Source organism: Crassostrea angulata, chromosome 5 (genome assembly GCF_025612915.1).
Source record: "Crassostrea angulata isolate pt1a10 chromosome 5, ASM2561291v2, whole genome shotgun sequence".
In the NCBI taxonomy this organism is placed as follows: domain Eukaryota; kingdom Metazoa; phylum Mollusca; class Bivalvia; order Ostreida; family Ostreidae; genus Magallana; species Magallana angulata.
The window spans coordinates 35158407-35182927 of record NC_069115.1 but is presented as its reverse complement, the minus strand read 5'-3'; the positions used below and the strand labels follow the sequence as shown (position 1 = coordinate 35182927).

At 31.9% G+C, this 24521-nt stretch overlaps 2 protein-coding genes across 2 annotated transcripts; both read right to left on the bottom strand.

Annotated features, from left to right (window-relative positions):
- Positions 1-590: 590 nt before the first annotated feature.
- LOC128183229 (uncharacterized) lies at positions 591-11064 on the bottom strand. Its single transcript, XM_052852175.1, has 5 exons — positions 11052-11064; positions 10674-10806; positions 7199-9250; positions 6883-7005; positions 591-3349 (listed from the first exon to the last, which is right to left on the bottom strand). The coding sequence occupies exons 2-5, from the start codon at positions 10717-10719 to the stop codon at positions 3099-3101; spliced, it is 2472 nt and encodes an 823-aa protein (XP_052708135.1). The 5' UTR covers positions 10720-10806; positions 11052-11064; the 3' UTR covers positions 591-3098.
- On the bottom strand, positions 10797-23567 carry LOC128185374 (uncharacterized). The gene is made up of 18 exons (XM_052854982.1): positions 23452-23567; positions 22550-22589; positions 20937-20987; positions 20492-20600; positions 19881-19951; positions 17834-17914; positions 17655-17748; positions 17381-17447; positions 17168-17258; positions 16433-16526; positions 16274-16340; positions 16060-16150; positions 15010-15103; positions 14734-14803; positions 13825-13909; positions 12015-12102; positions 11052-11121; positions 10797-10829 (listed from the first exon to the last, which is right to left on the bottom strand). Exons 2-18 carry the CDS (start codon positions 22572-22574, stop codon positions 10797-10799), a joined length of 1281 nt encoding a protein of 426 aa, XP_052710942.1. The 5' UTR covers positions 22575-22589; positions 23452-23567.
- Between the last annotated feature and the right edge of the window lie 954 nt (positions 23568-24521).

Sequence of the window (24521 nt, the reverse complement as noted above, 5' to 3'; positions counted from 1 at the left end):
AATAATGATTCAATGCTTATATTTAAGTTTTTAAACATTTATTCTCTTTCCGAAAAAATGAGTTATTTTTTTAAAATCAACTAGTAATGTGCAATTTATGGAAGAGCCACTGGAACAGCCGAATCATGGTGACAGAAATTTGATAACTTATAAAAGAATTTTATTTTTCATTCACTAATTTGATGAATTTACTTTTGGTATACTATGAAATTAATCAATTGAATTCATTTTACTGTTAAAAAATGTTTACATCAAGAAATATTAATCAGCGTAAGTATAATATCAAGTCGTGATTTGGCTTGAAGTCGCGAGGAGAGTCAGTCATGTTCTTCGAGAAATACTAAAGGAAGACTGTATTCATACGCACCAGATTTGATGATTTTGACTTCTGTGTTATGCGTAAATATCATTCAAATAAATCAATGCAATTTGATAGGGGGAAAGAAGGTAAATGTAAATATTAATCAAATAAATATAATTTCGGACAACGTATTTTGTTAACTGCTGCAAAATGAAGATGCCCTTCCCTAATATAATTGCAAAAAGAAAAGGACCAGACCAGCATCAACAAAACTAAGTACATGTAAAATGAAGGACAGCAAGTGTAATTAAAGAAAACTTTGCTTTCATTTAAGATTAATTTATTACGTGAATATGTCAACTCAAAAAACAAAGTACAGCAGTTTTTCTTATCACTCTTAAGAACCAAAATGCAACTAAATGTACTAGTATATACTTTCTCTACTGACAAAAAGAAATAAACAATGACCAGTTCAAAAAGAGATTCTAGAAAATAATGTTCGAGAGAATCAAATTCATTTAAAAAACATAGGTAATCACAAATTACAAAGCTCACCGAGACGAGGCATCACCTTCATGAGACCACCTTTATCATGTTATGTGAAAATCAAACTTTATGATCTTGGATATTCATGGAAACTGTTTTGACACAATATCGTATATCATCTGTTAAAATATTGTATGATATGATCATATGTTCATTTCATGCGGTATTATAAGATACAATGTTTATCAATACAATAATATAAAATACAATATTGCTTCCTATCATACTTACAATATATATCATATAATTCAATAAAATACCGTATTAAACAATGATGAGATATGATATTGTAACATGCGATATAATATTGTATTGTATTGTGTTATACATTATTGTATTTGATCACATAATACAATATCATAATATATAATACAATATAGTATAATATTATATTATACAATATCAAATACTACAAATTCAAGTGAAAACTATGGCTCAGATTCAGCATTCAAGCCTGTCAGGTGCATCAGTATCTTAAGACGCATCATCCATGCTAGTTTGGTAAAGATAGGACCAGTAATAACTAAGATTTATTTTTTAGCATCCTTGGAAATGGAGATCAAGCTTTGCATCTGAGGCTATCTCTGGGATTCATTCATATTTTAGTTTAATCAACTATACAAGTTTGAAATAGTACTATTATCTATTAATCATAAGACCTGTTCCAAAAACCTAACCTTATCCAGCATCTGAAACCTATAGTTCAAGCCTGTCAGGTGCATAAGTATCATAAGATGCACCATCCATTTAAGTTTGGTGAAGTTAGGACAAGTAATAATTAAGATATCATCATGAGAGGGCACCTTTTTAAAAACCTAAACCAGCTCTTAAAACCTTAACCTCCTCCAGCATCTGAAACCTATGGCTCAGGTTAGGCATTCAAACCTGTCAGGTGCATCAGTATCATAAGACACACCATCCATGCAAGTTTGGTGAAGTACAGACCAGCAGTAACTTAGATATTGCTATCAAAGAGCACCTGAAACAAAATCCTTAACCTGCTCTAAAAACCTTAACCACCCCCAGCATCTGAAATTCAGGACCCAGATTCAGCATCCAAGTCTTTCAACTCCATAAGTAGGTCCAGATGCATAATCCATGCAAGTTTGGTGAAGATAGGATAAGTAATATCTTAGATACAGGACCTGCAACAAAAACTTTAACCAGGTCCGAACGCCGGTATAGCATAAGCTCCCCCCAACTTCGTCTCGGTGAGCTAAAAAAAAAAAAGAAAGATCTATGTATATGCCCAATTTACTGGTACACATGCAACTGTAAGCATAAACAAATAAGGTACATAAAATAAGATGGTCCCTTTATCAAGCAAACATATGTATCATCAGATCAGTCTACAGATCATCTAACTAAAGAACAAGACACACATTGTGAAACGTCTTTCTGACACCTAAAATTAAACTGACTGTATTTTGAAGTACAGATAACTGTTGAATACACAAAAATAACAAACCTCTGTTTTACAAAATTAAACAACAAAAAACCATGTATTTTCAATTTTCCATCTCATAAAATACACTTTCTCAACATAATATTATGCTCAAATTGCTTTTTAGAACTACTGTAGAGTTTTACCTCCTTAACGGTACAGTTAATTTATCCCCAAGACTTTTTGTTTGGTGCAATCTAAATCAAAAACTAGCAATCTAGCTATTAAATGGTTTTAAGAGAATCCTGGTAAATGAAAACAGAAAGTAAATTTAAGTATTATTAATGTAAAGTCAGTGAACTTTTAATTTGACCCCTTTATATTTATTCAAGATTCTGCAGTAAATGAAATGCACTATTTTGCAAAATATGCTACAGAAAATGCAAATGAAATGCAATATTTTGCTAATATGTAAAAGAATTTGCAGACAAAAATGTACCGGTAATTTTAAAATTTCAAAAAAATCAATACAAATATGAGTCATTAATAATCATAATTATTTAGGACAATTGGTACAGTATTTACTGACTAAAATGTTGACATTCTTTCAAAAAGTTTTTACATGTAATACATGTAAAAGACAGGAAAATAAGAGTCATTACAGATGATACCAAAAAAATAATGCCTGGGTTGAATTATTTTCCTTTTCAAATTGTTTAAATAATGAATTTATATTCAATTTGTTATCTTTTTGATATCTGAAAGTTTGTTCTCATCATTTGTTCCCAATTCAAGTAATTCCATTTTACATTAAAAAAAACAAAAAAACAAATGAGTATATCCACACAACAGGGAAATCTCAATCAGTTAATTCTGCATCTGAATGCTAGATTTTCCACTCCTTGCTTGCATTTTCTTAATTTTTTTTTTCTCCAGTGTAATGAAATTGTGCACAGTGTTTTTAATTTTTTTCCAGCTTAATCTTCTCAACTCTTTATATTCATCCATTGCTTTCTCACATTCTCTTTTCCGTAGCTCTTTGTGTTGTAAAATATTAATTTTGAAAATCTTTCTTATAATGTTGACTTCTTCCTCCTTTAGTCGGCACAAATCTTTTCCTACAAAAAAATGCAACAAAATTACCGGTACATAAATTCATATTTAGTTTTTTCCTATATGCGCTAATAGGAATTCCTATCTACAAACACAACTATATGTTGATATCAAATATAAATGAACCTCATCATGCATTTTTAGATTACTATATTATCACAAATGATTTTCAATAAACATGGTAAAAGATTTTAATATACACACATACTTTACTTTGCACTAATAAGCATGGTTTCCTATTTGTACCATGTGTTTCCTATAAGACAGCATGTACCTCACTTTGCACAGTTAGAGTTCCCAAGATTAATGAATACCTCACTATGCACAGTCACATATATAAACATAGATGAACCTCACTATGCACTGTCAGTGTTTCTTCATATACTCTCATGTACCTCACTATGCATAGAAAGTGTTTCCTACATATAAACACATAATTGACTACATCTACCTCATTATGTACAGTAACTGTGTACTATACACACATTACATACCTCACTATGCAGTCAGTGCTCCCTATATAAATACATATACCTCATTATGCACTACTTGTGTTCCCTATATATAACACTCACACCTCACTTCGCACTGTTAGATATTCCCATTTAAAAATTATTTTACTGTCACAGGATGAATGACCATCTTTAAGTCCTCCTTAAAGATAGCTTATAGGTGTTTAAAGGTAGCTTAAAGACGATCTTTAAGCCACCTTTAAGCTACCTTTAAGCTATATGTATTGCTTAAAGGTGGCTTAAAGAAAGCGTAAAGATGGCTTAAAGGCAGCTTAAAGACTATCTTTAAGCCACCTTTAAGCCACCTTTAAGGACAACTTATAGGTCCTTAATGTCCAAACTTCTTTAAGCCACCTTTAAGCCACCTTTAAGCTACCTTTAAGCCACCTTTAAGCCATTAAAAAAAAATAATTCAATATTGTGCTTAATTTCCAACAAAATGTATTAATTTTATGAAAGAAAAGGTATTAAATCGGTTTTTGTTCTAGAAAGAAAAAAAAAAAAAAAAAACACAAAAAAAACGGCCGCGGTGAGAATTGAACCCGGGACCCTTAGTTTACTAGCATCACCACACATCCTCTGCGCCACGGCAACTTACATATTTATAAGCGTTTTTATATCCTATATATCAGTGGATATTGAATCACTGTATTGAATGTGTTTACTTGAAAAGATTTTGACAAACCATTCAGTTTGTAACAATCAATTATATCTAATTTATAAATTACATGTATTTAGAATGAAATACGGAACTTGGTCCTCAGTGAACAAAAATATATTATACCTAAATGGAAACCGTTAGGTTCACTATAGTAGGCTTTCTTAGTTAATAAATTTAAACCGAGTAGATTTACGTAATTCATCTAATTTATAGCTATAAAAATGTAAGAAAGAAAATGAAATCATTTCTTTTATTAAATGCATTGATACTATTAGGGTATTTGTTCAATTTCCCGCAATTTCCCGGTTTTCATGATCGCGGCGCCGTTCCAATATGTTTAAATATTTACATGTAATTGTATGTACATGATTTTTAAACTATCAATTCTATAACAAACAAAATTACCAATTACCGGTGACGTATTTACTGCATGTGGCAATTGCAAATGACTTGTACATACAATTGTATGATGTGCCAGGCCGGGTATATTTGACATATTTACCCTTATACATATATTTAAATAATCAACCCCTATTTATGATCGCCGGTACATTAATTAATTAGCCTCAAGATTTTACTCTTACATACATGTATCGTTAATTTGTAGACGTAACATATTTGAAACCCAGAGCTAGGAAATAATACTTTGAAAATGAATTACAAATGTAAATTAACTTTTATTCACTAGACTTATCGTATACTCGTACATACTAAGATTCAACGCCTTTAGAAACCCTGACGTGCAGCTGGGCACACGACACACCTGTTGTGTATATCTTGTATATTCTGTGTTAGTTCCAGGGGTTTTCTTAAGTTGGACAAACAATAGACTTTAATTAGATATACACAAACATGCACCTGGGCACACGACACAACTGTTGTGTATATCTTGTATATTCTGTGTTAGTTCCAGGGGTTTTCTTAAGTTGGACAAACAATAGACTCTAATTAGATATACACAAACGAACAAAACTATGTCTAGACAAATAAAGCAGTAATATCCTGCCTGATATAACAAAGGCAGTTGAGAGTCTTTTCATCTTTAACATGTATCTAGCAGATCTAGAGTTAGAAATAATGAAAATTAAAAAAAAATACAAACCTTAAACCGATTAACAAATTAAATCATGCATTTTTGGTTCACTATCTTTATTTTGTTTAATAACCAGATGAACTGAGAGAGAGAAAGAGAGAGAGAGAGAGAGAGATTTTTTTCACCGATTAATTTATAATAGGAAACAAACTTACTTTAATTAGTTTTATGCACATATTAAGATACGGAGACTGCGCTCATCCCTACAATAATTTTGAAACCCCCAAAAAATTATAAAGAATTTAATAACGGCAATCTGTGTCAATCGGAGCGGTGCTGATGATAGCGATCTGTGTTTAATGGAGCGACGATTAAAACCGCCTGGAACCCCCCCCCCCCCCTTCCTTGGAAATTATATTATCACTCGGATGACCCCCTCCCATCTCTATAAAAGAGCTTTTGCATTTAATATATGTTTTTATTGTTCAGCTTGATCAATATTGACTTAAAGGCCACTTAAAGACAGTGTAAAGGCAGTGTAAAGAGAGCGTAAATGCCACTTAAAGATGCTTAAAGGTGGCTTAAAGGTGGCTTAAAGGTAGCTTAAAGAAGTTTGGACATTAAGGACCTATAAGCACTTGCTTAAAGGTGACTTAAAGGCGGCTTAAAGGTTGTATAGCCTTTAAGCTCCTTTAAGTCACCTTTAAGCCACCTTTAAGGACTTGCTTAAAGATGGTTTTTCGCCCTGTGTGTGCACTTGAACTGCTAGTGTGTTTTTATACACTTAAATAAACATGTACCTCACTTTGCACAGTTTGAAATTACTATATTTAACAACACTTGTACCTCACCATGCATTTTTCTTTTTATATATCAATTTTTAAATTTTATCTTCATTTCTTCAATATATTTTCTTAGCAAAATCTGTTCAGTAGATTTTATAGATATTAATAACAGAACTATCCTTCCAATACAAGTATCCTTCCAATACAAGAAATACTCCCCATAAATCTAATGTTTCTATGATTTTTATATAACATTTTGTAGATATTAAATTATTTAATTCAAATATGTTTAAAAATTGAATTAAGCCTGTTAAAAATATTTTATAGCTGAAAGTTCTGACCATACTCTTCTCAAGTGTTATTTACAGATGTGAAAAATCTCTTTTGTGAGATATCAAAAAACTACATGGTGTGACTATTTTATTATATAAGGAAACTAAGTCAGAGTGTCTTAAATCTCAAAAGAAAAAGAAGTCAGCATATAGAGGTATAGAAAGTACAAACATTCATGGTACTTAAATATTATCAAATGCTAATATATTTTTACCTCTTGGGTGTTTAGCTTTTGGTTCCATTTCATTTTGTCTGACTGCTTCATATTCATCTGGATTTTCATCATCAATTTCAACCTCATCATCTTCAACTTCCTCATCCTCACCCAAGTTTATTTCTACAATGCACAGCAATACATTGCCATATAATCTGCACATATTTTTTCATGTCTATACCATACATGTAAAATAATTACCTTCTTTGAGATGTGCCTTCACAACTAAATTTACAAACATTTCTTATTGTACTCCTTATTATAGTCTCTGTTTCAAATTACTTTTTTCCCCTTTACACATAATAAAAAAAAATACCTTCACAGGCAATTTCATCCAGAGACTTCCCACTATACTTTGAAATGTCACCATTGTCAAATGCTGTTAAAATTGTTCCCATTCTTGCTATCTGCAGAGTGTCACTTGGAAGTCGGTAAAATGAATTGTGAATCCTTATGTCATGCCCAAGAAAGCCTGCCATGATTTCCAGATCATTTTTTTCCAAATTGAGGATTTGGGAAACTGTCGCTACATGCTTTCTTAGTTTAGTACTTGTTATATTTGTAGCTTTTGTAACGCTGCATTCTACTGCAAATTTTCTAAGGCAATCCGAACTTCGAATAGGATTCAGAGAATCAAAGCTTGATCTTGCAAAGACATATGGATTTTGGGGATTCACGCCAGCCAGTTTTCTTGTTTCAATAAGCAAATTAATGCTTTTTTCAAGTGCTGGAGTTAGCAGGATAGGAACAGTGCGGCCTCGTTTCCCCCGTATTTCAACTCGGGAGAAAGTTTTACACAAAAGTTTTTCCACTGGTTTTAGAGAATCTTCAATTTCTTTAAGCGAGTCATTTTTAGATCTCTTTTCACAAAAAGCTTGAACAGTTATTCTTTCTGCTTCACCTCCTCTCCTTCTATTAAACATTACAAGTCTTGCTAATGTCGTTTGATTCAATTCATCCCAGATGGATTTTTTAACAGATTTCTGTAACAAAACAACTAGTTTTTCGTTTTTTTCCTTTAACAGGCTTTGAAGCTTTTTGATGTCTTCTGTTAAAGGAAGTCCTTGACCTTTGTTCATTTTGTTTGCCGTTAAAGTTTGTAAAGCACTGCTTGAAATGGAATCACTCCATTCATTTTCACAAAGAGTATAAAATGCATCTGCATTTGTTCTCATATCTTCACTTCCTTCAATCAGAGCGATAGATGTTTTTATTTTGGCACATTTCTTCAAAGAATGACCCAACTTTAGAGCCAATGATGGGTTTGCATATGAATTTGTATTGTCATTGAATCCACACAATGTTCTTGTGCATTTCACTACAGCTGGGAATTTCTGAGGTAGAATAGCATCTTCAAGTGAATGAATGTCTTCATCGAGTTCTCTCAGTGAAATGATAAGCCTTCCTAATTCTCTCATTTTTTGGCTAACATGTGTGTATAAGTGAGTCAAGTGTCCATGCTTTTGATACAATTTTTCTCCAAATTTCACAATTATTGTATCATTTCTAGCTGCAATGCTAATTTCATCTGCAGACATTCTTTTCAAAACATTTTCTCGCAGCCCATTACTAACCTCTGTTTTCGTTGGAAGAAGAAGTGAGGCTTGGGATGAAACCTTTCTATATTTCGGTTTTCTTTCATCAGGGGCAAAAGGACAATTTTTAATGTGCCTCCACAGACAAGATTTCAGAAAAAACCCCAAGCAATACTGACAAGGCAAGAACTTCTCAGCAGATGCATCATTCCAGTTTCTCGTATACGTTATAAGAGTTCCATGTCCTGATTTTAAAACACTGCAATTGTGCTGATAATCTCCAGAGTTTTTTAGTTTCAGAAGAGCATGTTTTCGGTCCTTTGATTTCAATGGATACGACTCGATATGTTGTACTTCTTTTTCTTTTGCATGCACTCCTAAATAATGTTTTGTAATGTTAGTATATTCTTTCTGGCAGTAAAAACAATAGTGTACTTTGTCCCAGATACGGATCCCCCTTTTGTTACTTGAGTGCTGAACATCTACTTCTTCATCAACGCTGCTTGAAATAATTTCAGTTTTTGAGTCCTCAACTTTTCGCTTTTGTTGTTTAGTTGCTGAATTTGAGTCAGATGTTGAACTAACTTTGTCATCCTGGTTTATGATTTGAAAAGATGCTGTATAAGGGATAATATCAGATTCTGAATCTGAAACACATTCATATTCTTCCTCCTGTCTTTTCTCACTACACTCTTCAGATGTCATACTGCCTGCATCACTGTCCATCTCATAATCGGGATCTTCAGGGTCTGACCACTCCATTGATTCCTCTGAATTTTCTGAACTCTCTGAATCATCTGAACCCTCTGAATCTTCTGAATAATTCTCAAGTCCTAAAAATAATGAAGAGGATGTAGTAAGCAATTGGTGGCTTTTAATAATTAAATATCAAATACAAAACAAACATAAACTTGCGAAATATATAAAATACAGTCAAACCTCGTTATCACGAACTAGATGGGACTGGTTAAAAACTTCAAGATATCCTAGTATTCGAGATATCAAGTACAAAATACTTAAAGTTTAAGTGTTTGGGACCTAAAAATCACTTTGCATATCCATTGTATTCGAGATATCGGTGTTCGAGATACCGAAGTTCAACTGTTTATATGCATAACAAACATGTTAACATATTTTGATCACATATTGGAAGCTTTAGAACCTTAAATATCAATTATATCATACTGCGTAAGTCTCACTATGTACACAAGGTCATGGCACATTTCTTAAGCTTGTTAAAGCTGAACACACTTGGTATCTGCCATATTAAATTGCAATTTCTTTATCTGGGGGCCCCTATATATAGTAAGTCACTTAGTCCCTTTTCAGTGTTACCAGTCTGTCTACACAACAGCATATGCTATACAACTCTTGGTAGTGAAAAAATGACTTTACATTAAATGCAGGAAAGTAAGCTACCAACTGAAAGAAACTTACAATAATCTCACAGGTCTATGCAGTAAACCTGAAACTTATGATTGCAAATTTCAAGGGTACAAGAATTTCCCAGTGCAAATATCCTAGCTTGTACATGTATTATCAAAAATATCGTACATGCCTATTTAAGAGTTCAGTTTTACATTAACATGACCTCTTTTAAGAATTTTGGTTCAAAGGTCAAAATTGTGTAAGATAGTGTAATTGAAGATGACACAATGAAAATCAAGATAATCTGTGACATTGAGTGGCCAGACCCCTTCTCATTTCCTTGATTCTTACATAGAATTAGTCTTAATACTCATCAGACTGTTCAAGTGATTCATGCTCCTATTCTCTGTAGTTGCCAAGTCATATGCTGTTTACTGTTCAGATTTCATATATGATTATTTAAATTTAACTATAGAATATAAATCAATAAAGTGAGCATGAATCTGGGGATATTTAAATACATGATAGTTGGACAATATCATTTGTGTCTTGGTGACTTAAAATTGAGATATATTTACAAACAGTTTTACATTTGGACATCATTATGCACTGAAAGACATTACCATATTTATACACATGTACTTCACTATGCACAGTCAGTGCTTAATTCCTATACAAACAATGTATCTCACTATACACTGACAGCGTTTCCTAAATAAACACTCATTTAGAACCTCAGTTTCATTATACTGCGAGTTTATAATTACCCATTAAGTACTAACTACTTTTAGAAAAGCCATATTGTACAAAATCCATTTTTAATACTTTCTTCATGATTTCATAGTGATTATCATATATTGAAAAGAATGAAAATAGCAATGCACTCACTTTTTTCATAATTAAACAGAAATTTTCTGCCACCAATCATCAGCATATCTCCATCATTCAATTCTTGGCCAATTTCAACTGGTTTTCCATTGAGAACAACAGGAAAGCTTTTGCTATAATTTGTTAAGTGAGCCTGAAAAATTGCAAAAGTTGATACTTAAAAAAAAAGAATAATTAGATCAGATAAAGAATTTGAGACACGTTCAGGGTGAGGAATTTGTAGATCACATTATTTCTTTAAGAAGTGAAATTATAGAAAAAATCAACTTAGGGCAAAACTTACTGCTCAAAATATTATGAAAAAAAACATGTATGTCAAATAAGATAACTTAGAAATATGCATGCAATGATAAACTGACATGTATTAGTATATATTACCTTTGATCTTCCAACTGCATGAATCTTGTCAACATTTTTGAGGGACACTTCAATATCGCATTCTCTTCCACTGCAAACCAATAAAGATTATTAAAACTACAATTAAGTTAAACTTTAATTATTATCATGAACATGGTGTCTCATTTACCATGGATTATCCAAATGAAGTTTAAAGTCCCAATCACTTTTTAGATTTTTTTCAATATATAACACTTCATTGGTCCAGTGAGGTTTGAGATAACAAGATTGGACTATATTGAAAAAAAATTAAAATAAAGAGACACTACAGACCAATTTACCATATTTTTGTCAATCATTTTTGAATGTACAGATTGATAAGCATATAGAAAATTTTAATGTAATGAAGGTTAGAACCATCAAATGTTAATGATAAGCCCATAATTATGTGTTAGGTGTCCGGAATTATGTTTGTTTACGTTATGAGTAGCCAATCATATCAAGGTGAACGACAAGGTTTTTAAATAGATGACAAGCCTGTGCTTAATGGGTACAAGTCATCCTGAAATATTTACATAGGATCCGGATGTGTTGACATATGTTGCAATATTTACATGCCAGACTGTCTTTATTATTGAATTAAACAATGAAATGGGAATCTTTAACTTTGAAAATATGGTAATTCCGCAAAGTTTATAATTTCAATATTGCAACAAAATTAGTAAACATTTTGAGGAAATTATTTTAAAATGACTTTTGGCAACCTGACCTGTAGTGCCACTTTAAACTGCTTTAAGTCAGTATTTCTATGCACTAAAATGTAAAGTACATATTACTCAAATCACTGACAGCATACAAATAAATTTAAGTATAGCATTATAGTACTTAATCCAACACATTTTCTTTCCATTTATTGTTGGCTTGGAAAAAATTCTACTGTAACCAATGTTTGCCATTTTAAATATGTTTTAAATTGCTGAACAGTCAAATCAACATATTCTATACCTTCCAATGACACATTCTTCATCATCCCCCAAAGAACAAGTTGCTCCTAAATTGTTATCCTTCTTAATCACAGTAATTTTTCCAATATCTATCAACCAAAAATCAAAAAATCAAAATAGATCTCCATGTATATTCACAAATATTGTAGTATTCAGTGATCACTGTAAAAAGAAAATCAAAGGCCGGAATGGACACAAAAAAAAATTCATTATATTTCCTTATAAAATAGGTAGTGATGCGTTTAAAAATCAATAACTCATAATGATTACAAAAATCAAAAACAATTCAAAGTTAACAAATAAATGATTTTCTTTCTGCTTTATATTCCTGAACAATTTTAAAAGGTTCATAATTTGAATACCTTAACAGTGTATCCCTAATTAAAATAATAAAACATACTTTTATTAATTTCAATTCCCGATTGAAACAAGATTACCTATGGTATGGTTGTTTACAAATAAATCCACAACACCTGCTATCTAAAATACTTCATAATCGTGTTTATTTATTGCAACAAAATCACAATATACGTTTATCGCTTATTTATTTTGGAGACCATGCCTGGTAACAAATAAATTTACATATCAAATTTTATTTTTATCGGGCACGGTCTCCAATTCAAATGTAAGCGATAAACGAAAATAATATTTAGTGAATAAACGTTTACACCTCATTGTATTCATCTGCCATTTATTGATTAAGCAAATTTATGCTTATGCAATGAGTTGTCAATAACCAGAGACTCTGAGGCAAAGTTGGGTTTTTGTACACAATGTAGCTGAATAAATGAAATAAACATCCTGTAATACGTTTAATACTTTGAGGAACTTTTTTCTTATGCGTATTTAAAAGGCGGTGCGGAGCATGAATTTTTGGACCATTGCCAATCCAGACGACTGCTAGAAGGCTGCCGAGCATTAGCTCGACGCCTGAAAAACTGGACTTGCCATGGATTGACGATTGAATAAAAAAAAAGATTGAATAATAGAGCTAAGAGAAAGATTATCAGTTTTATTATCAGTTTTTATTATGTGCACACACGCATGTACATTACAATGCATTGTTAACTTTTACTATATACACACACATGTACCTCAGTGTGCATTATCAGCTTTTGATGTGCAAACTTGATTGAGCCAAAGTAAGTGTACATCAGTGTACACCGGTGTAAAAAGTTGTAATAATATAATCAAGTGGATTTTGTGGTGTAGTTTAGATTAAACAATGCAGTTTTCAGGAAGAATTTGCTTTTTTGTTCAATATTCCTCTGTATATTTTTTGGTTATCAAACACATGCATTTAATAAAACCATGTAAATAAATAATATAGAAATCTGACCAAATGCTGACGGCAAGTTTGTAGCTATAAAATTATGAGGTATGCTTGATTCTTTTTTATGTCTTTACTTTATAAAAATCTCATTCTTGTCGTTCTGATACAGATTTTATTTCAAAAATGAGAAAAATTTTAAAGAACAAGAAATTACTTGTCAAAAACTATCTTTAAAAACATAATTTTATCAAACATCATTGCTCTGATACAGAAATCAACTTTAAATGATAAAATGCATTTTCATATTCATTATATTACATAAATTCATCTGTCAAATTTCTAATCACATCATCTTTCTGCCATATTGGAAACAGTGTTACACCGTTCAATACATGCACTAAATTTGGTGTAAGGAAAGTGTACACTGGGTGTACACCGAAAGTCTACACCCATGCACTTGATTAAGAAAGAAGTACACAGTGTAAGCGGTGTAAGTAAATAAAGTTTGCCCGATATTACAGCAATTAAAAATACTTACTTCTATATACCCTTCTTTCTACCTTCCAATTGTATTTTGCTATGTTGGAACAATTTCTACTGTGTTCTGAATAACTGGAGAGATTCTAATAAGAAAAGAAAATAAATTTAATGACAACAAGATGTAATTATAATCAGAGCGATTATAAAGTCTCCCGAACAAAGCAAGGCAGACCTATTATAAAGTCTCCAAACAAAGCATGGCAATCAGAAGAATAAGACTAAATTCATTATGTCTAGATATTTAGGCACTTCCTGTGTCAGGTGAGACGGAACCACCTTGCATGGTGTTAATCAATAAATCATTTGATATGCCCTTATACACAAGGAACATGAATACATATGGTTTGTGGGCATGGATCTAAACGGTTTTAGAGATATTAGGGCACTTCCTGTTTCAAGTAGGACGGAACCACCCCAGCAGGTCATGACCTACCGGTATATACCATTTGATGCTCCATTGCAAAGGAAACAAGAATACATAAAGTGGAGGGGAAGGGATGTCAACAGTATTAAGTATTTTACCATTCCTTGGGGGTGGGGATAACCCTAGGAGCCAGACCTAATGTACCCCACATATTGTCTAAAACACTCAATATAAGCATCTGAAGACTCCATGTCAATATCTTTATTGGTTTTCAAGCTATAGTCATTTACAATATAGTGTATAAATTTTCCCATAGGATTCAATGTTAGACCCAACCCTCTTTGACCCCCCAAAGATTGGTTGACCAACCCAGAAGAAGAAGAAAAAGAAGAAGAACACTACAAAAACAATACGTGTCCAAACTTTGTTTGGGAGACATAATAAAAGTTTCCATTCTATCATTATCAAAGCATATTTGACACACAAACACACATCACAATTAAGATTTAAAACAAACAAATTGATGTTGTCTATTGTGCTGACCTTAGATTCAAGGTCTGACACAACTTCCTCAACACTGTCAACAATTTCTGGGGACACTTCTTCTACCCTACTAAACCAAAAATTAAATATACAATGTTTTATGCTTCACAGTTACAAGTATTAAAGTAATTCTTTTTTTCCAAGTTTTTTTTTTTTTGCTGAAAATCAATTAGAACTATCTTCTTAGGATATAAATAAATCAAAATTCTGTTTGTAATTTTAAAAGAGTTGATCCAATTTTTGGCAATCAAACATTGTTTAAAACAAAGAATTTACCTTTGAGTAGCATTATTTTCTTCAGATACACAGTCAGCATCTATCAACTTTAAAAAATCTTCAACATTAATTTCTGCAGGTGATGTATCCAGACCTATTAATCAAAGTAGAAAGAAATGCAGTAAAATACTATATTCTTAATCTGCTTTTATTATTTTATCAGTCTCCATAAGATTGCATGCACATACATTTACCTGACTATGCATTCTCAAGATTTCCCCAAGTACAAACAAATGTGTACCTCTCAATTGGTAATCAGATTAAACTATGTACAAATAGCTACATGTACTTCATAATGACAATGATCAGATTACACCATGTACTATGCATTCACACATGTACCTCACTATGTATTATCATCTTGTACTATGTGCACACATATATACATGTACCTCACTATGTATTATCATCTTGTACTACGTACACACATATATACATGTACCTCACCATGTATTATCATCTTGTACTATGTACACACATATATACATGTACCTCACTATGTATTATCATCTTGTACTATGTGCACACATATATACATGTACCTCACTATGTATAATCAATTTTTACTATCGTCTATGTATACACACATGTACCTTACTATGTATCATCAGTTTTACTATGTATACACACATTTACCTCACTATATATCATCAGTTTACTTTGTAAACACACATGTACCTCACTATGTATTATCATCTTGTACTATGTACACACATATATACATGTACCTCACTATGTATTATCATCTTGTACTATGTGCACACATATAAACATGTACCTCACTATGTATTATCATCTTGTACTATGTGCACACATATATACATGTACCTCACTATGTATTATCATCTTGTACTATGTGCACACATATATACATGTACCTCACTATGTATTATCATCTTGTACTATGTACACACATGTATACATGTACCACCAATCCATTATCTATACAAGTGTATCTCACTATGCATTCTTAGCTTTTATAATGTACACACACATGTATTCACTATGCATTATCAGTTTTTAATATGTACACTAAGTAAAAATACTTACCAGTACTTCCATGTTCACCTCTCTCTGCCTTCTCCTTGTCTTTTGCTGTGTTTGAACAATTTCTACTGTGCTCTGAATAACCAGAGAGATTCTAACAATAAAATCAATTTAATGCGATTAAAGTTTCCATTCTATCATCTGTATAGCATTTGACACACAATCACACATAACAAAGATTTAAAACACAACAAATGATGTTGTCTATTGTGCTGACCTTAGATCCGTCGTCTGACACAACTTCCTCAACACTGTCAACAATTTCTGGGGACACTTCTTCTACCCTACTAAACCAAAAATTAAATATACAATGTTTAATGCTACAATTATGATCCAATTTTTGGCAATCAAACATTGTTTAAAACAAAGAATTTACCTTTGAGTAGCATTATTTTCTTCAGATACACAGTCAGCATCTATCAACTTTAAAAAATCTTCAACATTAATTTCTGCAGGTGATGTATCCAGACCTATTAATCAAAGTAGAAAGAATTGCAGTAAAATACTATATTCTTAATCTGCTTTTATTTATTTATCAGTCTCCATAAGATTGCATGCACATACATTTACCTGACTATGCATTCTCAAGATTTACCCAAGTACAAACAAATGTGTACCTCTCAATTGGTAATCAGATTAAAATATGTACAAATAGCTACATGTACTTCATTATGACTATGATCAGATTACACCATATACCTATAAATACTTCCTACTATGTCTAATAGGACTGTACTATGTACAAGTGCACATGTTCCTCGATCACTATGTATTATGAGTTTTAATATATATACACATGTACCTCACTTTGTATAATCAATTTTTACTATTGTCTATGTATAAACACATGTACCTCACTATGTATCATCAGTTTTACTATGTATACACACATGTACCTCACTATGTATTATCAATTTGTACTATGTATTCACACATGTACCTCACTATGTATTATCATCTTGTACTATGTACACACATATATACATGTACCTCCAATCCATTATCTATACAAGTGTATCTCACTATGCATTCTTAGCTTTTACAATGTACACACACATGTATTCACTATGCATTAACAGTTTTAATATGTACACTAAGTAAAAATACTTACCAGTACTTCCATGTTCACCTCTCTCTGCCTTCTCCTTGTCTTTTGCTGTGTTTGAACAATTTCTACTGTGCTCTGAATAACCAGAGAGGTTCTAACAAGAAAATCAATTTAATGCGATTAAAGTTTCCATTCTATTGTCTGTATAGCATTTGACACACAAACACACATTACAAAGATTTAAAACAAACAAATGATGTTGTCTATTGTGCTGACCTTTGATCCGTCGTCTGACACAACTTCCTCAACACTGTCAACAATTTCTGGGGACACTTCTTCTACCCTACTAAACCAAAAATTAAATATACAATGTTTTATGCTTCACAGTTACAAGTATTAAAGTAATTTTTTTTTCCAATTTTTTTTTTTTGGCTGAAAATTAATTAGAACTGTCTTCTTAGGATATTAAATCAATATTCTGTTTGTAATTTTAAAAGAGTTGATCAAATTTTTGGGAATCAAACATTGTTTAAAACAAAGAATTTAATACCTTCGAGTAGTATAATTTTCTTCAGACACACAGTCAGCATCTATCAACTTTAAAGCATCAACAACACTAATTTTTGCAGGTGATGTATCCAGACCTATCAATCAAAATAGAAAGCAAAGTAGTAAACAAAACTGTACATTCTAAATCTGCATTATCAGTCTCCAAAGGAATGCACATACTATTACTGTTTTGTATTGATTTGGCTTGCTTAAGGTCCTGCAAATACTTCTCTTTTAAGTGTCTTGGACTTCTTAGTTTTTCTGAAATGATTAAGACATATTGTAATGATTTTTTTTTGCATGTGCATAGGGACATATACAGAGGAAAAGTAAATTGTTTTAGTTTGAGTGTACATGTATATAGTGAACAAAGATTACTAAAATCAAGCTTGAAGAAACAAAAGTGAACAATGTGTTTTCGTTTCATGCATTAAAAATTTCTTTTAAATTAATCTTTAAAAAAATCAGTTCTAAACAATTCGCACTTTCTTTAAACTCGATCAGTCATATCATTAATTTACATGTATCATTCTTTAGGAAGATCAATTTCACAGTTCTTTACCACATTCCCATAAGAACAGCATAGGACTTGATGGTTCTAATTCTAATGAAAATTTCACTTACAAATTAATTTATGTTGCTTTACAGTTTTACAACTTGAATATCGAATATATGAGCTGATTCAGACAATAATTAAGTTCGCTGTTACACTTCAGTTGAATTTTTCTTGATCATTGTCCTACCTTGCCTTCTTTTCAAAGCATGCATTAGTAGAAAAAAAAAACAACAACAAAACAGTGTATGGGGTTATATAATACCAACATTCAAATAACGACGTATCTCTTAATACATGTTAAAGTTTACTCAAGAATGGTATATACTGTAAAGCATTATCAGCAATATGGAATAAATATCTGCGAGCAACCCCTGCTTAAATATTTTACTTGTCATGAGCTAGTTGTTCATTAATCATGTTATTATAGATAAACAGTTTATCAGCTGACCTGTTAACCCTCCTGCGTTTCGCAAAACTCTACCCATAAATTGTTAAAATTGAACAAATATTCTGCATAGAGCCATATCCCATTCGAGAGACAAAAATCTCCTGCATTCAGCAAGTGAGTGATTTTTACAGAGCTAAAGTTGATCATGTTAAGCATTGTTGACACACCATTCCTATGCGGGTTAGGCTAATAGCAGGAAATATGAGGTTACACTAATATCATTAAAATCATCCTGGTACACTGGCAGAAAATCAGATGGCAAACTATTATTTTATTATATTAGACAGCAAATAATTTTTTTTTAAGAAAAATAATATATTGATAAATCTAAATAGATATGATGTGACTAATTTTATATTTTTACTAAATTAATGCCAATTTTTTTTTAATACAAATCGGATAAATAAGTTATAATTAGGTTTCTAAGCAATAATCCTGGAATAAAAAGGTAATACCTGGTAATTGGTTTACAGTATGTACCACTCTTGATATAAAGAAATGAAATTGTACCCCATAGCCTATACATATTTCTTTTTTCTTTTTTCAATTACAATTTATATTAACTTCAATGTTTTAGTTTAGTTGAACATTGAAGTTAATTTAATTTGTAATTGGAAAATGAAAATGAATATTGTTTAATTTATGTCCGGTTGTCGCGATGAACTGTCATAATTGCCAGGCTATTGAGAAAACTGAAACTTAAGTATAACTGTAAAAACTCTTCTAAAACTTAGATCCCTTCAAGGCAATTAAAGAAGAGTTTTGTTGGATTATTTTGGTAATTACAGTATTTATCACTATTAAGGGTGGTATGGGACACTAGGTAATGCTTATGTGAATAAAGGTACATTATAATTTAATTACATTCCTTGGTTTAAAATTTTCAAAATTTACATTTGTTGACCAAAATAATACATCTAAAATTTCATTTTAAAATTATATCAAAAATCCAAGCGGGGATTCGAACTCATGACTTCCAGTTCCGCAGCTTACACGCTAACTGATTGCACTATGCCGTTAGGTATATGTAATTGGAAAGAAAAAATATATAATTTAGTAACAAATAATTTTATTGTTTATTTTGTTAGGAAAAACATCACAAATACTTTGGAAGTGTCCCATACTCCCTTAAATAATTATTTAAGAAAATCCATCTCTTGGACTTGTTTCAAATTAAAATGTTTTGAACAAAAACAACCTTAATATAATCCAAAGATATTTACTCAAGCTTGAAGCGATTAAATTTGAATTGCTTTGAAACTCTCGAAGATTCAGCTTGCCATTACAAGTAATCCTAGAGACATGGAAAACAAAATATTTATAAAGTAATTCCGCCTTGATCCATTGTGCCATGTTTTTGTTAACATATTTTGATATACCAATCATACCTTCTTTTAAGCAGAATTTATTTATCTACTAATTTGTTTCAACATAAATGTACATTTTTTTGCATTTTTGACCATTAATTGCTTTTAAGTTAAAATCAGGTTATTCATACAAATCCTCGTTTACATCACAAAGACTTCAAAGTGTGTATCTTGCATATAACTTAACTTCTGACTCTTGAAATTAGGTTGAGAAATTAAAATACCCTGTTCCTGCATTCAAAAATTTTGATGAAAATTGTGACAATGCTCCTTTAATATGCAGAAAATTTTTGACAGTCTATATTTTCCTTGGTGCATTGGATTATGAATTTCTACGCATATAATTGTCTGAAATAATTTTTTTTATTTTAGAAATATCAGATAACAAAACCCAATTTTAACGTATATTTTTAATAATAATAAAAAAAGAGATGTATATATATTGCTTTAAAAAAAGAAAATCTTACATTTCATCTTCTTCCCAGAAGGAAATTTTATATACATCTTCCCCCAAAACCTCTTCTACAAAACCAGGCCACCAGATTCCATGTTTCCATTTGCAAAAAACAATCTGACCTGGAAACAAACCCAACTCTCAAGTAACATCAAAGACAGTAGAGATACAAAATAGGTGGCAAGATTAAACAGTGACACACAAAAACGACTGTTTCGGAACCATGCACCAATTTTAACATAAACTGAGAGACCAAAAACTCTAATTATTATAATTAAGTAATCAGACGGGATCGAGCCTTAATTAATTCACTGCATATTAATAAAGGCCCATGGTGGCACCGAAGCAGTATATAGGGATCAATTTTACAGTACTTTAAAAGAAAATCTAATTTCCAGACTTTAAAAAATTATTGAGATTAATTCGGCCATGTTTATAGTAATCTACACTTTACTTACCTTTAACATAAGTAACCAACTTATGTAACTCAGTCTTTCTGCTCTCTACCTCTACAAACATTTATAAATACATCATGATACATCTTTATAAAGATCTCATTTATTTTTTGCCATGTTTATGTATCAAAGTAATTAAATGTGATATTTCCTATGTACTAGATTAAATCTTCATTTTATAAATAACTAAAATGCCCGAACAGCTGAAACAAGCCCGGATCCAAATTTTTTCCTGTGTCTTTCAAAAAAAAAAATCGAACCTGTGACATAATATACAGTCATGAGTAATTGTTTTTAGTCCCCTACCGGTTTTCACTGGAGGGAACTATAGCTTTCCTCTGCATCCGTCAGTCCATCTGTCCGTCCGTCTGTCTGCATGTCCCACTTCAGTTTTCCACACTTTTTTTCTTTAGGCGTTTGAGGAATAATATGAAATTTGCTGAACAGCTTCAAAATGTCCAACTACAGATCAAGTTTACACTTTGGTAGCGTCTGGTTGACATATTTTCGAGAAAATAATTTTTTATTCCAATTTTTTAATGTTCGGGTTCGATATTCTGCATAACAGAGCATTGTTTTCACAATTTCCACAAACCAGTACAGGGCTCTACATTAACTTTTTTCCTACTTGTCCATTCGAACAAGTGCCCAAGATATTTACTTGTTCGAACTTCAACTTCACTTGTCCAAAAAATTTTCAATATTAAAGATCAAATATTGTCAACTTGTCAACTACAGTTCTGTATTACTAAAATAAAGTCATTTATTGATTATTCTTGCCATAATTAATAACCTGACTTCTTAAATGGAAACTTAAAGTGTCTTTCCTAAATGTATTGGTTCCATATATAACATTAATAAAAACATGATTTGTCAGCTGTAGCTTTGTCATGGCAAATTACAAGACATTTTAAATTTAGCATCAGGTTTTAAAATACCGGGTACATGTAACTCTTATATTGATTTCTCAGCTGTTTTTTAAACTAAACATGGAAAGTCATCATAGTCTATCAATAATGAATGAAACCTAATATAAATTACATTTTTTTCCAAAATCCTTAAGTTTATCCTTGCTACCTGTTCTTCCTTTCTTTTTGATAATGTGTGTTTGGTACTTTTTAAGAACTAAGATCCACACCTTTACAGTTCAATATTGAAAGTTGTTTGTAATAAGTGAACTTCAATCCTGATCAAGAGTAACTCAATTGCATTTCAATTTGAAGTTGGGATCCAAATTCAAAATAACTAATCGATAAACTTATAACGGGACTACGGATAAACTTATCACAAAACTTTCTTTACTTTCTAAAATGTTGGAGACTTCTTTACATAAAAATGCACTTGTCGAGTCCGACAAGTGGCAAGCACTATTCACTTGTCCGTATATTATTTTAACTGGTACCGGACAAGCGTTAATGTTGAGCCCTGCAGTAGGGGACGTGTATTGCTCATGCAATACTCTCAGAATGCTTGTTATTTTTGCAAATTAATGGGGGGTCCAGACCCCCCCTCCCCTTTCAAGATCCACGTAATTGAAATCTTACAAACACAATTTTAATAAGCTTACTAATCGATGACATCGGCAGCTAGTACGTACTACAACATGCTATGCATACCTTTTCTCTTCCTTCTTGTTTCCATTATCAAACTCAATTTCTAAAAAGATAAAAATTTTAAAAATAATTACATTTAAATCACTCCTTGTAATACCAACTACATAATAACATGTGTTTACTGCAAGTTCAGTTCAAATGTACCCAGCAGGCAGTCCAAATTTCAAATACAGTTTTTTTGCACATAAAATATTTTTTCTTTCCGTCATTAACCTAGCTGCAAATTATGTTTTTTAGATGACTTTTTTACAATAAATTCATGTCTACAATGAGAGGTAAAAAATATATTTCTTCTAAAGAGAAATCGATTTAAATTATTCTTCATATTACCGATATGATTTCACAAAATTAATCTTGAGACACCCACAATCAGCACAGTGAGACTGAGGACTTGCCAAAATTTCCACACATGCAAAACAAATTTTGGCATGTGCTCTCTAGCAATCAGTCTGCTGAACACACCTTTCAAGTTATACCTTTCCATTAGGCACAGTGCAGCTTCATAACATATTTACAAACACTGCATTCAAATTTCTTCTCCGGATAAATTCAATGACATGCAAAGCATCTTCCAATGAGAACAAATGAATTCTAAAAACCCCATAATATTCGTGATCATCGCATTCTGGCATAAAATCAATTCTCTTTTGACAACAAAAGGCAATAAGTTCATCATATATACAATATCGTTTTGTCAATACAAATCCAACAGACTTGGAAATGGGAAAGGCTTTTAAAGACATCCTTATAATCCTTGGCACAAAATAAATTTTTTAAAAAATCAAACACACGAAGAAGCACATGGTTGATTCCTGTCAAAACATGTAATAATTTCTATTTAAAAAGTTAATTAACTGCATATATGTAGTACCTTAATTACATTACACTGTATATGCTATAATTACCTATAAAACTAAGTATCCAACGTCAATCTTTTTAATAGAAGGAAAACTCAAAAGACCGAGAGCAGGCTCATGTCATCCATTAAAGTTATCTTCCGTTACAAGAAATCTCATTGGATAAAAAATTCACACGAGTCGATACCCGGATGAAAAAGCCCCCCCCCCCACCCCCCCCCCCATTCATGTCTATCACAAAATCATATCAGGATGAATTTTTTTTATATATGCAAACAAACATGATATCCAGACATAATTGGTGGTGAGTTATTTCTACCTCTGGCCTTTTCGGTCGATGTCATTTGGACTTTTGTGATTTTCTAAAATCAATTAATGACAGGCACGGATCCAAAAAAAAAAAAAATCCGGAGTGAAGGTGGGGTGGCTCGCGCCATTTATTTAAAAATCGAACCCGTGATATAATGTAAAGTATTTTTTTTTTTTTGCAAATTTCAGAGGGGGCCCGGACCCCCACCCTTCTCTAGATCCGCGCATGGATGATGAGCCGAAGACAAAATTTTACCATTACATGTAACAGTATGCAATTTATACAACAAAATATCATTTAATCCATTGAATTTCTATGGGATTTTTTTTACCTGACCCACGATTTTTGTCAACTAAAAGAAATTTGGAATAAAATGCAAATGAGTAAATATTATATCCAATAAAATTTAGATTACACTGGCGTCGGAAGCAAATTGAAAGTTTGGGGGGGGGGGGGGCAGACCAATCCTCAGAAATATTGGGGAAAAATCCTTATTTCCAAAATCATGAAAATCCTAATCCGTGGAAGGAGGGGGGAGGGGGGTATACCTATACTTCCGAAAATAAATTTCCCTACCCAAATCCCCCCCCCCCCCCCCCCAAAAAAAAAAAAAATTCCTAATCGTGTGTGTGTGTGTGGGGGGGGGGGGGGGGGGGGGGGGCTAGTATGCCTATTACTCAAACTTCTTACTCTTTCAAGGTAAATTTAGGAACAATTACAAATTACATTTCCGGCGAGAAAAAGTGGGGGAGGGGGGGGGGGGGGCTAAACCCTTTATGATGCTATGTGCCTAATGGTTAAGTCTAAC

Coding starts and splice junctions, on each gene's coding strand:
- LOC128183229 (XM_052852175.1), bottom strand. CDS start 10,719: ATGCTGATGATTGGTGGCAGAAAATTTCTGTTTAATTATGAAAAAA. Junction 9,251..10,673: donor TCTGTTTAATTATGAAAAAA/GTGAGTGCATTG, acceptor CATTATTTTTAG/GACTTGAGAATTATTCAGAA. Junction 3,350..6,882: donor AAAAGCTAAACACCCAAGAG/GTAAAAATATAT, acceptor ATTTTTTTGTAG/GAAAAGATTTGTGCCGACTA.
- LOC128185374 (XM_052854982.1), bottom strand. CDS start 22,574: ATGGAAACAAGAAGGAAGAGAAAAG. Junction 20,988..22,549: donor AACAAGAAGGAAGAGAAAAG/GTATGCATAGCA, acceptor AAATGTTTGTAG/AGGTAGAGAGCAGAAAGACT. Junction 16,341..16,432: donor GAAAATAATGCTACTCAAAG/GTAAATTCTTTG, acceptor TTGGTTTAGTAG/GGTAGAAGAAGTGTCCCCAG.